Source organism: Geotrypetes seraphini, chromosome 1 (assembly GCF_902459505.1).
Source record: "Geotrypetes seraphini chromosome 1, aGeoSer1.1, whole genome shotgun sequence".
Classification (NCBI taxonomy): Eukaryota; Metazoa; Chordata; class Amphibia; order Gymnophiona; family Dermophiidae; genus Geotrypetes; species Geotrypetes seraphini.
Genome location: NC_047084.1, coordinates 297,727,368 through 297,741,641, shown reverse-complemented (window position 1 = coordinate 297,741,641; position 14,274 = coordinate 297,727,368). Strand labels below are relative to the sequence as shown.

The 14,274-nt window shown below is 44.1% G+C and overlaps 1 protein-coding gene across 8 annotated transcripts in view; it reads left to right on the top strand.

Moving 5' to 3' along the window:
* EBF4 (EBF family member 4) overlaps positions 1-14,274 on the top strand; it is a 494,482-nt gene that overhangs the window by 435,375 nt on the left and 44,833 nt on the right. For 6 of the 8 annotated variants that reach the window (XM_033954142.1, XM_033954133.1, XM_033954098.1 and 3 more), the window contains 2 exons: positions 131-335; positions 2,612-2,797. In XM_033954142.1, the coding sequence (XP_033810033.1) occupies positions 131-335; positions 2,612-2,797 (391 nt within the window). The remainder of the gene's footprint in view (positions 1-130; positions 336-2,611; positions 2,798-14,274) is intronic. The other 2 variants (XM_033954116.1, XM_033954107.1) reach the window with 1 other exon arrangement.

Genomic DNA, 14,274 nt, shown 5'->3' with positions numbered 1-14,274 from the left:
GGTATATATATATATATATAATATTACTGTAATCAACATAAAACATTATGGGTGCTTTCTTATTGGGAATATGAGAGCATCTTTGGTCAAGCCGGCCTTTTACAATTGTTTTTCTGTTTTTGTATTAAAGTCCCTGTCTGCTGATCACTTCTTCCAGGACATCATCCTAAAGAGGGCAGCGGACATCGCCGAAGCTCTCTACAGCGTGCCCCGTAACTCAAACCAGCTGACATCCCTAACCAGCAACCATGCTCACTCAGGAATGATGGGAGTCAACTCCTTCGGGAGTCAGCTGGCTGTCAACATTGCAGAAGCATCCCAAGGCACAGAGCAGGGTAAGCACATGACTGAATCCATTCCTAGCATTAAAACGAGAGAATCCCCACTCTTCTGAACGCTCAATGTATCAACAGCATCGGTAGGTATATGTTGTAAGAGCTAAAGGCCATAGGAAAAAACTTCCCCTTCGATTTCTCTTCCAAGAAGGGGAGATTTTGACATTCACGTTAACAGTAGTGTCTATTTAGAGTGACTTAAGATTTAGCTTAATTCTACTCTTCTGTTCTGCTTTTTCCACATCAGTTCAGAGCACATCGCAATAAGAATGAGATCGGTTTACAATAAAAATAGGAACAATTTATATCGCAAGGCTAGACATGAAAACCTTTCACTTGAGAATACTGCTTCTCTGTGCGCTTATGAAAGGAGCGTGTCTTCCCTGGTCCTCTCTCTGATAACAGAGCCTCCAGAGCTCTCCTTACTTTAATGTGCTAAGTTCCAGCTGCCCAGGAGGTCCAAGCGGGAGCAGCTTGTAGAGAATAAGACAGGAAGCCGCCTCCTCTTGCAGGAGCTCAGGAGTCTGAGCTCTAATGCCTTTCAGCCACAGAATTGAAAAGGAAAGAGGAGAGGGAGTGAGGTGAGACATGCGGCGCAGGGAAGAGGGAACATGATGTTCCCGCCTCAGATGACAATATCAAAGCCAGAAGTGACAGTGCATGCCCTTCAGCTCATGCCCTAGGCAGATCACTGATACGCAAAATTCTGTGCCAGACATGGGTCAGCTGTAGATACTTGACACCAGACAATGGTTAACCAGGCTGGTCTCTGCTTTTCAGCAGATGGAAATTGTCAAGTTGCAAAGTGTTAATGCTTTGCACACAGCAGCTTGACATGACTTCAGTTCCCTGGTTCACTTATATTTCCTACGCTTTCCCTGTGTGACCCTGCTTGAGCAAGCCACCTGACCTTTCGGGGCTGCTTAAATTAACCTTTCTTTAGTTAGATGAGAAAAGCTTCATCACAGGGGCTGGTGTTGACAATACAGGTTGTTGCACTATTCACATTTGTGCGAATATGGTGGGTGACTCAGTGTAAAGCTATAGGAAATCTATGGCATGTCTGAAAGAACCTGGACTTGTTGGCTTCGAGCATTGTCTACTGAGAACACTTTTTATTTTGTGATAGTAATATAGAAAATAATATAGTATATAGACTATATTATATAATATAGTATATAGAATATAATATTATAGTATATAGAATATAATATATAGTATAATATATTATATATTATATATAGTATAATATAGTATATAGAATATAATATTATATAATATAGTAATAGACTTTCTTTCAAAGAAGTTTCTCCCATTCTTCCCCTAGTCCAAAGGACTTAAAACAATGTGATCTGTCAGTGTTAATGTGATCAAGGTTTAATTTGGCGAGTGCTAGTAATTAGAATACTGCACATTTATATGGTGGCTCCTGCTTTTAGAAGCTGTCTTCTACATTATTTTAACTTACCGTAGACTTAGGGGGTCCTTTTATCAAGCCGCGCTAGCGGGGTTAGTGCGTCAGACATTTTATCACGCATTAACCCCCGCGGCCGGCTAAAAAACTAATGCCTGCTCAATGCAGGCGTTAGCGGCTAGCACAGCAGATGGTTTAACAGCGTGTTCACTTTATGTTGACCACTATTAGGTTGTGGGTCTGAGCACTGCACAAAAAATATTTTATATATTTATATACTGTGATCATGTTTTGATCAGATTGTGCTATCACAGTTATTTGATATTTATACGCCCATATTATATTGAGGTTTATCTGTTATTAACTATTTGATATACCACCAGATGGCTACAGAGCATTAAGTGGTTTACAAAAATAAGGAAAACATATATAAAATCAACACAGTTAACAAACAACAGTCTAAATCAGGAGCTGCTTTGACACGCAGCTCCTGATTGGTGTAGCCTGACTTTACTACAGGAAGAGGCGGTCGGAGCAGACCGTGAATGAGCGATTCTGCGATTTTCAAACAGCAAATTCACGGGGAAACACTGTATTTGCATTCCTAGCATTCAGCAGCACTATCCATACAGCAGCTGCTGCTATTTGGATAAGTGCTTTTGAATATTGGGCCCTATTATTATACGGATAAGCAGCATAAAACCTGTTGTACTCTTTTGGAATCTTGCCAGATGCTTGTGACCTGGGTTGGCCACTATTGAAAACAAGATACTGGGCTTGATGTCTGTCGCAGTATGGTGATACATACGTCCTTACGTCCTTTTGTTTTAACATTGATCCTCTTCCTTTTCTCCTGTCCCAGGTTACACTCGGAACACAAGCAGTGTCTCCCCCCGAGGCTATGTGCCGAGCTCCACCCCACAACAGTCTAATTACAACACCATCACCTCCAGCATGAATGGATATGGAGGAGCAGGAATGACTAGCCTTGGAGTGCCCGGCTCTCCGAGTTTCCTCAATGGTTCCACTGCAAACTCTCCTTATGCGAGTGAGTCTTCTCCCTTCTCTCTTTCATGCAGTATATGCACGCTTACCTGGTTCGATAAACACTAGGCATTTTTCAGATTGAAATAGATAGCGGAATTACTTCTGGTTTTTCTTTTCTTTTCTTTTTTTGTTTGCTTGCTTTTTTTTTCCTGAGACTTGTTCCTTTAGATGACGTTGGAGCTTAATCTCTAAAGCAGTGCCTCACAAACTTTCTGGAGGGCCGTAACTCAAAGGCATCCACAAACGCTTGGACGTCGACACAGTGATGTCACACGCATGCACGATGTCTTCGCGTTGACGTCTGTGCATGGCACAAAGGCCCTCCAGACAGGACTCTGAGGTGAGGGTGGGGGATGCCGGCAGAGGAGAGGCGTTGGGGAGGAGGAGAGACACTGGCGCCGGCTCACTGCCTACAAGGCCTCTCGCCATGAGACTCATATCCTGAAGGCAGTCAGTCGGCGCTTCTCGCAGCACACCTGGATTCACACTTTGGCACAGAGTTTGCGATACACTGCTCTAAAGTGTTATAGCATTAGGAGTTATAGTAGTGACCAAAGTTAATTGAAAAGTTGCAGTAGCTGTTTTTGTGAGATATTCTGTATACATGCAGATTCCAACAAAACACATATGATGGGGGGCAATCCAGAAGGCAACAACAAACAAAGAATCCAACAGAACCGCAGAGAAATATCGAGATGAAGAACAAAAACAAAAAACTGCCGTGACGGTTTACGGGACGCCAAGTCTTTAATAAACAAAAATAAAAATAAATAAGATCATAAAACAGTTTGTATCCAAAAGGACAGATAAATCTGGACCCGACACAGTCCGTATTTCAAAGAAGCACTCCTTCCTTCCGTGTCGGGTCCAGATTTATCAGTCCTTTTGGATACAAACTGTTTTATGATATTATTTATTTTTATGATTGTTTATTAAAGACTTGGCGTCCTGTATAGCGTCACGGCAGATTTTTGTTTTTGTTCTTCGTCTGGGGGCGATCCTGTGTCATAGCAAGGGTGAGAGGTGCCCAGGGTGGTGGCACCTCTCCCTCGCCCTCTTCTCCCCCCCCCCCCATTCACTCCTTCCCTGCCCCCTCCTGCAGCACATGCAGGCACCCTTTCCCTTCCCCCGTACCTCGTTAACGTTCACAGTGCGAGCAACAACCCCAACCTACTGCTCGCGCCAGTGTCGGCTCTTCCGTCACTTCAAGGCACTTCAAGGAAGTGTCATCAGAGGAAGAGCCAATGCTGGTGTGAGCAGCAGTTGGGGTTGCTACTTGCTCCAAGAATGTTAGAGCTACAGGGGAAGGGAAAAGGTGTGCGGAAATGGGGGGCGGGGAAGGAGCGGAGGACAGAGAGGAGAACGAATGCCGGCACCCTCACCAAGATGGTACCCAGGGCAGACCCCCCCACTCCCTTACTATGCCACTGGGGTGATCAGAGCACTCACTCCTAACCTCACAGCACAAGTGCTGCTGTCCCTTTTCTTTCACTGCTGCCATGATCCTAGCACTGCCAACTGCAGCCTCCGGTGACCTGTCAAATGCGTGCAGGACAAACGCTCGCTGACAATTGCACCCCGACATTTGCACACATGACATATGCGTGCACTGAATGGGAGGTCCGCCCCGACAGAATAATATTTTGTCTTTTTGAGGGTTACAAAGTAACCCCCCCTCCACTACACTTAAAATATTCACTTCCTATCTACTGTTAGGGTTAGGTTTACAGCATGATTATGGGAACCCTTTTAGTGGATATCTGGAAGGCCCTGGTTTGCTAAGTCTCCTCAGGCCCCGTCCCTTGGGAGGGACTTGAGGCGCCTCAAGCCCCTCCCAAGGGACGGAGGCCTGAGGAGTCTCAGCGAATCAGGGCCTTCCAGATTTCCTTCACGGGCCGCAATTGTCCTGCACGCACTTGTCCATGCGCGCAATTGTCAGGGCGCTTTTGTCAGAGCGGAATTGTCCTATGCGGATTTGACGGTGTATTGCAGTCTACATACAACTACTACTTCTTATCATTTCAATAGTACTACTAGACGTACACAGCACTGTACACAACACATGTGATAAAGATCCTGCTTGACTGAGCTTACAATCTAATCAATGCAGACAAAAGGGACAAATAAGGGATTAGGGAATTGCGTATGGGGAGATTGATTAAAACCGACATGGCTACTTTACAAGTGAGTAGGAGTTAGGAGTTTAAAGCAGCCTCAAAAAAAGTGGACTTTGAGCCTAGAATTGAATATGGTCATAGACGGAATTTGACATACTGACTCAGGAAGTCTATTCCAAGCATATGGGAAGGCAAGATAAAAGGAACAGAGTCTGGAGTTGGTAGTGGAGGAGAAGTGTACAGATAAGAGAACTTTACCCTGTGGAGTTCTCAGGGAGGGGTATAGGGAGTCATAAGAATGGAGAGCAATGCTCCCTCTAAGGCAGGGGTGTCAAAGTCTCTCCTCGAGGGCCGCAATCCAGTCGGGTTTTCAGGATTTCCTCAATGAATATGCATGAGATCTATTAGCATACGATGAAAGCAGTGCATGCAAATAGATCTCATGCATATCATTGAGGAAATCCTGAAAACCCGACTGGATTGCGGCTCTCGAGGAGGGACTTTGACACCCCTGCTCTAAGGATTGGCCGGATGCGTGCAAGTTTTTTTCTCATGTGAGCAATAAGTTCTAAAATCCAACAATTTTCCAGATTTGCAAGTAATTCTGTGAGTCACCATGTAAAGTCTGTGAGGAACACTCCTGGACTATACGAGTGATTGCTCTTGTGATCAGCTTAGAGATATACTGTATTGAGGAGCTATAGAATGAATGCACTTGGAAGCCAGTAAGAGGAGTTTGAACTGTATGTGGAGATGGATAAGGAACCAATGAAGTGACTTGAGGAAAGGGGTAAAGTGAGTGGAATATAAGTTGTGTAGCAGAATTTTGAACCGATTGAATGGGGGCAGTGGCGTAGTAATAGCAGTCCGCCCCGGGTGCCATCTTGCTCGGGAGCACCGGCACTCCTCCTCCGTTCTGCCCCACCATCCCACTCCTCCCCCTGCCGCTTCCCTTCCCTCATACCTTTTTAACTTTGGCGCAAGCAGCCACCAACTCGCTGCCCACATCAGCTTCGGCGGCTCTGTCCGACATCTCTTCCAGGACCGCCCCTAGGAAATAACATCAGAAAGAGTGCCAAAGCTGATGTGGCCAGCAAGTTGGTGGCTGCTCACGCCGAAGTTAAAAAGGTATGGGGAAGGGGCATGTGTGCGCGGCAGTGCATGCAGGGGAGAGGCGCTACCACCTGGGCACAACTCGCCCTCGCTACGCCGCTGAATGGGGGAGTGATAGTGTAGTGGGAGACCTGTGAGAAACAAGTTGCAGTAATCTAAAGGTGATAAAGAGTGTGGTTAAGGGTTTTGGTAATGTGTTCAGAAAAGAAGGGGCGGTTTTTGGTAGTATTATAGCGAAAGGAACCACAGGTTTTAGCAGTCTGTTGGATCTGTGCAGGGAAAGAGAAAGAAAAATCAAAGTTCATGCCAATGTTATGAGCTGATGAGACAGAGAATATGAGTGTGTTATCCACAGAATGAGAGAAGGGAGAGGAGAAGAAAGATAAGAAGCTCAGTCTTAGCCATGTTTAGTTTCAGATGGTAGTGAGACATCCAGGCAGCAATAGGCCCGGATGGATTCCTGCTGAAATTTATAGCGTGGTGAAATAGATCTTGGAGTCATCAACATAAAGATGATACATAAGAGCATAAGCAATGCCTCCGCTGGGTCAGACCTGAGGTCCATCGTGCCCAGCAGTCTGCTCACACGGTGGCCCAACAGGTCCAGGACCTGTGCAGTAATCCTCTATCTTTACCCGTCTATCCCCTTTTCCAGCAGGAAATTGTCCAGTCCTTTCTTGAACCCCAGTACCGTACTCTGCCCTTTTACGCTCTCTGGAAGCGCATTCCAGGTGTCCGTTGGGTAAAGAAGAACTTCCTAGCATTCGTTTTGAATCTATCCACTTTCAACTTTTCTGAATACCCTCTTGTTCTTTTATTATTCGAAAGTTTGAAGAATCTGTCCCTCTCTACTCTCTCTATGCCCTTCATGATCTTGTAAGTCTCTATCATATCCCCTCTTCTCCAGGGAAAAGAGACCCAGTTTCTCCTATCTCTTAGCGTATGGAAGGTTTTTCATCCCCTTTATCAGACTTGTCGCTCTCCTCTGAACCCTCTCGAGTAACGCTATGTCCTTCTGGGAGAAGATCAGAGCACCAAGGGAATAATTATAGATAGAGGAAAAAAAAAAGAGTGCCAAGATAAAGCTCTGAGATACACCGACTGATAGTGGGATATCAGTGGAGGAGATCCCACCAGGGCATGCATTAAAAGTGAGATGAAAGAGGTAAGAAGAAAACCAAGACAGTGCAGAGCCCTGAAATCCAAGTGAGAACAGCGTATCAAGGAGTAAGTGATGGTTAACAGGGTCACAAGCAGCAGATAGAGTGAAAATGATCAGGATAGAATAGAGGCCTTTGGAACTGGCCAGGAACTTTAGCAAGTGCTGTTTTGTTTGAATGCAGAGGATGGAAGCCAGATTGTCATGGATCAAGAATAGCTTGAGTTGAAAGAAAGTCAAATTAACAGCAGTGAAAAGCACATTCAAGTAGCTTGGATAAGAAAGGGAGGAGGGAGATGAGGTGATAGGTTTTTTTTTTTTGAGGAATGGTGTAACTACAGAATGTTTGAAGGCATCAAGAACAGTTGGTAAAAGAATTTGCCTTCACTTGGTGAACTTTGGGAAAGATAAATTGTTTTGGACATATATTGGGCTCTTTCTTAATGTATAGTGAATTTTGAGTGAGACACTGATTGATTGATTTGTGTTTTGTGAGAAGTGGGAGCTCTTCAAAGCCACTTATTTTGCAACTAAGACTTTTAATCAGTGGCTTTTTTTCTGATCAATGATTATATAATTCCAACATGGCAAAAATTGTTATTGGTTTTGAAATTTTTGACAGAGGTTCTTTTTCTCTACTTTTTTTTTTAATGTTAGTGAATTTGTTTTGTTCTTATTATGTATTGTGGTGCTTCCATTTTGTTTAGATTCTTTTTAATTTTCTGATTATTTTCTACTCATAACTCTCATTGTAATTGCAATTGTGATAATATCCCAACAGACACCATTTACAGCAAAGCTTATGTTATACCTATCTATATATTTTGATGTCTTAATTCTACTATAGAAACTACTGAGTGTGTGTCGTGATATGTCACCAGATGCCACTGCATTAGCTCTCACATTTGCTGTGTAGAGTGAAACCACTTAGAAGATGTGATTTACTATAGGGCCATCTACAGACAAGGAAAATTCTCTATATGAACTTTTGTGCAGATTGCCCTTAGACATTTAGATAATTTTAACTGTCTTTGCTGTACCTGCTGTGCAAACCCTGTAGTTTGCTATTAATCTGGAGCTTTTGTATACTTGATTTTGATAGCTTGCAGCCTCACATACAGCTGACATGTTGAAGAGAAGAAGTCTCATCTGGTTAGATTATGATATGTTTGTGGTATTCGGTAAATTGTTGGAAGGGATGATTTAATGACATGCAGTGGGGTGGACTCTCCAGATGGAGCAGAAAAATAAGGAGTAATGTAAGAAGCTTAAGCAGTGGCTACGAGATGAGCAATTAAGATTTAATCCAATAAAATCTAGACTAGTGCATCTGTGGTACTGGAATTCAAGAGGGCATTATATAGTGGAGGGTGAAGTACTAGAATGGTGGCCAAAGAGGAAAGAGATTTGGGGGGATAATATCTGATAATATCAGTATAATAAGATAGTAGCGAGAGCTTGGCCGCTGCCAGATAACATGAGGAATGGAATAACCATTAGAAAAAAAGTGCCAAAGCTCCTTTATAGGTCATTGGTGAGACTATATCTAGAGTATTGTAAACATTTAAACAGAGTAGAAGCAGCTCAGAGAGATGCTGTCAAAATAAGGAATAATCTAATCCAGGGGTTCCCAAGTGGGATTCCTCCGCCAGATGAGTTTCAGATTATCTTCAGTGAATATGCCTAAGGTGAATTTGCAGCACTTCCACTGCATGCAAATTTATCTCATGTGCACTCATGTACACTCATTGAGGATGTGCTGAAAATTCAAGTGATCCCCAGGACAGGTTTGGGGACCCTTGGCCTAGACCCTAAGTGATATTAAATGAAACTTATAGACCTATATACAGATAGAGAAGTATAGATTATGTAGATGGAAAGGCTGCAAGAGAAGTGTTACATAACAGAGAGATTAAAATGCCTCAATGTTGTAAATAATTCAAAAGAAGCAAATATTTTCCAGTCACCAGAAAGTCGTAGAACTAGTAGTTCATAATGTGAGGTCGGAAGCAGTAGATTCAGGAGTAACTTTAAGGAACTATTTCTTCCCCCACTGGGTGCTAAATACTGTACATGGAATAATAGTTCAGTGGAAAAATCAGTAAATGATTTAAAAGAGGATGAGATTAGCAGAGCATCTTTTAATGTGAAGAAGTAAGGGTGAGCCTAAGATTGGGGAAGTTCATATTGGGTGACTTAGATGGGCCTTTGTAGTCCTTACCCGCCATTGTTTTATGTGTTTTTGTAAACCATCCTGAAGCCATGTGTCAAGTATTGCTATGTGGACTGGTCTCCATTTGCACTTATGATTCCATCTGTACTCAATGCTTGTAACACCATTCAAACTTATTGGAAATTAGAGAGGGACTCTCCCACTCAGCACAGTACCCAGTTTATTTCTGACGTGGCAGTAATTAGGCTTTGAGATTCTGAAGCAGGAAATACCCTTGAACTTTTAATCCCAAGTCATTGAAGGGACTATGGCCCTCTTTTATTAAGCTGTGGTAGAGGTTTTTATCAAGGCCTAGGGCACTAGATGCTGTGAGGCTCATAGAATTCTATGAGCATCAGAGCATTTAGCGCTCAGGGCCGTGGTAGAAACCTCTACCATGGCTTAGTAAAAAGGGTGGTGATGGTGGTATATGAACAGTAGAATCCCTATATTAATTTAAATGCTAATCACATATGAGGCCCAATATTCAGCCAGTGGCAATCAGTGTTTTGTTGACCATCCCTGGTATTAAATCTGAAAATTCAATACTAGTCCCTGTCCGGGCACCAGCGTTGAATTTCAAGTTTTCTGGAGCTGCTTAACACATAGCCGGTTAAGTGCAATATTCAGGTCCTATTTATGTGGCTACTGTAGCTGGTTAATCCCCTCCCCCCCTTTACAAAACTCTGGAAGTGGTTTTTAGCACAGGCCGACATGCTGAATGTTCTGCACTGCTCCTGACACTTATAGAGTTCCTATGAGTGTCGGGAGCCTCACAGAGCATTCGGCGCACTGGTCTGCACTAAAAAACGCTTCCGTGGTTTTGGAAAAGGGGGAGTAAGTGCTAAATAATGGTTCTAAACTGGCCACAGTAAGGCGTAGTAAGGGTAGGTGAGGTGGGCAGTCTGCCCTGGACGCTGTTTTACCAAAGACGTGGCACCCCCTCTTCCTCTCCGTCCTCCCCCCCCCCGCTCTTCTCCTTGCCACGCATGCACACCCCTTGCATAAGAACATAAGAACTGCCATCTCCGGATCAGACCTTCGGTCCATCAAGTCCGGCGATCCGCACACGCGGAGGCCCTGCCAGGTGTACACCTGGCGTAATTTATAGTCCACCATATCTTTATATGCCTCTCTTAAGGAGATATGCATCTAGTTTGCTCTTGAAGCCTAGGACGGTCGATTCCGCAATAATCTCTTCTGGGAGGGCATTCCAGGTGTCAACCACTCTCTGAGTGAAGCAGAACTTCCTGACATTAGTCCTGAACCTGTCCCCCCTTAGCTTCATTACATGTCCTCTAGTCCGTGTCAAATTGGACAGTGTAAATAATCTTCTCTGCTCTATTTTGTCGATTCCTTTCAGTATTTTGAAGGTCTCGATCATATCCCCACGCAGTCTCCTTTTCTCAAGGGAGAACAATCCTAGTGTTATAAGTCTATCCTCATATTCCAGTCTCTCCATACCCTTCACCAGTTTTGTTGCTCGTCTCTGCACCCTCTCCAGCAGTTTTATATCCTTCTTTAGGTAAGGAGACCAATGTTGGACGCAGTATTCCAAGTGTGGTCTGACCATTGCCCTATAAAGCGGCATTATAACTTTCTCCGATCTACTCGAGATTCCTTTCTTTATCATGCCCAACATTCTATTTGCCTTCTTTGCCGCTGCCGCGCATTGTGCCGACGGCTTCAGGGTCCTATCTATCAGTACACCCAGGTCCTTTTCTTGTTCGCTCTTCCCCAGAGTTGCACCTGACATTGTATACTCGTATTCCTTATTCTTATTGCCTAAATGCATTACCTTGCATTTCTCCACATTGAACTTCATCTGCCATTTCTCCGCCCATGTTTCTAACCGACACAAGTCGCTCTGGAGTTTCTCTCTATCCTCCTGCGATCTGATTGCCCGGCATAGTTTTGTATCATCTGCAAACTTGATGATCTCACTGGATGTTCCTTCCTCCAGGTCATTGATATAAATATTAAAAAGGATCGGCCCAAGTACCGAGCCCTGGGGTACACCACTAGTCACTTTCTCCCAGTCGGAGAACTTCCCATTTATGCCCACTCTCTGCTTTCGGTTTTCCAGCCATTTGCCTATCCATCTTTGTATATCTCCCTCTATGCCATGGCTTTGTAGTTTCCTGAGAAGTCTTTCGTGTGGAACTTTGTCGAACGCTTTCTGGAAGTCCAAGTATATTATGTCCACAGGCTTCCCACTATCAATTTGCTCGTTCACGGTCTCAAAAAATTGGAGTAAATTCGTCAAACATGATTTCCCTTTCCTGAATCCATGTTGACTGGGTTTCATCAAGTCGTGTGCGTCCAAGTGCCGGACTATGCTATCCTTGATCAGTGCTTCAACCATCTTGCCGGGGACCGATGTAAGACTCACAGGCCTATAGTTGCCCGGTTCCCCTCTCGATCCTTTTTTGAAAATTGGCGTGACGTTCGCTATCCTCCAGTCGTCCGGTATCTGTCCAGTTCTGATTGTCAGGTTTGCAAGTTTTTGCAATAACTCTCCGATTTCAACCTTCAATTCCTTTAAGACTCTCGGGTGAATTCCATCCGGTCCAGGGGATTTGTCACTTTTAAGTTTGTCGATCTGATAGTATATCTGGTCTAAGTCCACTTCAACTGTGGTGAGGCTGTCTTCTATTTCTCCTGGTAATACTTTCTCCGCTTCAGGTATTGTTGAGGTGTCTTCCTTCGTAAAGACAGACGCAAAGAAGGAATTTAGTTTGTCTGCGATTTGTTTATCTTCCTTGATGTACCCTTTTCTTCCCTGGTCGTCCAGGGGTCCCACTGCCTCTTTTGCAGGTTTTTTCCCTTTCACGTATCTAAAGAAGGGCTTGAAGTTTTTGGCCTCCTGGGCTATTTTTTCCTCATAATCCTGTTTGGCATCCCTCACCGCCTTGTGACATTTCTTCTGATCATCTTTATGTTTGTTCCAGGCTTCGGTTGTCTTTATGCATTTCCATTTTTTGAAAGAGTCCTTCTTTTCTTTTATGGCTTCCTTCACCTGTATGGTAAGTCATGCCGGTTCTCTTTTGCTCTTTGTTCTCTGATCTTTGGAAATCCTCGGAATGTAGAGATCTTGTCCTTCTGTGATAGTATTTTTCAGTAGGGACCATGCCTGATCTACCGTTTCAAGTTTGTCCACCATCTTCTCTAGTCGTTTTTCTACCATGGCCCTCATGCGATCGTATTTACCCTTTTTAAAGTTTAAGATGGTGGTTAAGGTTTTGGCATGTTTCCCTTTCCCGATGTCAAGTTTAAAGTTGATTACATTGTGATCACTCGTTCCCAGTGGAACCACGACTTCCACTTCTGTTATCGGTCCCGTGAGGCCATTAAGGACCAAGTCCAAGGTGGCGTTGCCTCTTGTCGGCTCTTTTACCATTTGTTCCAGGAAGTAATCCCCTAGCACCTCCAGGAACTTGGCCTCCTTGCCGCAGTTGGAGGTTGTTAGTTTCCAGTCTATCCCTGGGAAATTGAAGTCTCCCAATATAATTACATTGCCCGTCTTGCATTCTTGTTTGATTTCCTCCATCATTTCTGAGTCAGTTTCCTCCGCCTGTCCTGGGGGACGATAGTAAAGGCCAATTTTCGTATCTGCGCCATATTGACCAGGAATTTTGATCCAGAGTGACTCAAGCTTCTCTTTCATTTCTGTTGTAACCATTTCAACAGAATCTATTCCCTCCTTAACATATAGAGCAATACCTCCACCTTTCTGCCCTACTCGATCTCTTCTATACAGTTTGTATCCCTGTAGCACTGTGTCCCATTTGTTTTCTTCATTCCACCATGTTTCTGTTATGCCAATGATATCCAATATGTCATGTCTCGCTATTGTCTCTAGTTCCCCCATTTTGTTACCTAGACTTCTAGCATTTGTATACATACATCTAAGTTCCCTTTGTGTTACCTTTTTGGACCTTCTACTCTTGGCCGTCCCTATAGTTTCAATTACGGTATCCTTTACTGCTCCTGTGTTATCACCCTTGTTTGCTGTGTGTTCGTCCTCTCCTGTGTCTGAGTTGTCCCTTCCTGCTTTTTCTCCCTTATTGGCTGTGAGGTCGTCTTCTCTTGTGTAGGAGTAGTAGTCCTTGGCTTCTTCGCCGGGGCATCCTGCTATCCGTGCCATCGACCGGTGGTCGACTGTCGGCTTTCCCCTATCTTTCAGTTTAAAGCCTTCTCGATTGCCTTCCCCCTACCTTTTTTACTTCCCTGGCGTGAGGTTGCTGCTCACGTCGGCATCGGCGCTCTCTCTGCCATCACTTCCGGGGCCTGTGCCTAGGAATTGACATCAAAGGGCGAGCCGACACCGACGTGGGCTCGCTGATCATGCTGGAAAAGTTACAAAGTTACGAGGGAAGGGGGTGTGCTCACGGCAGGAGGGATGATAAGAGGGCAGGGGAGGTGCTCCACCGTCCCAGGTGCCGCTCACCCTTGCTCTACCACTGACTGGCCAAGTGCTGACTCTGCTCCTGAAACGCCCCCCAAACAGATTTTTACTTCAGCATTAAGGGGCTGATTCTATAAGCGTCGGAGCATTTACCGTGCTGGTTCGCACTAAAAACCTGTAGCGCAGCTTGATAAAAGGGCGCCCTATGTTTGGTGCACTTTACTGTGGTTCCTGTGGAATGATTTATCATATATTTTCCATGATGGCTATTTCATTCATGGTAAAAAAAAAAAAAATGTTTAGTTTTAATCCCAGAGCAGTTCAGTTTTAGTTGAAGACTGGCAAAAAGTGTGACATTTATTTTCAACAGAAGGTGGTTTTCAGAGCTATTTCTGTAGGTGAGATGGGGATTTTTGTATGGAAATTAGCTTTTATAAACTTGGTCAATCTAAAAATAATTTACTAAGAG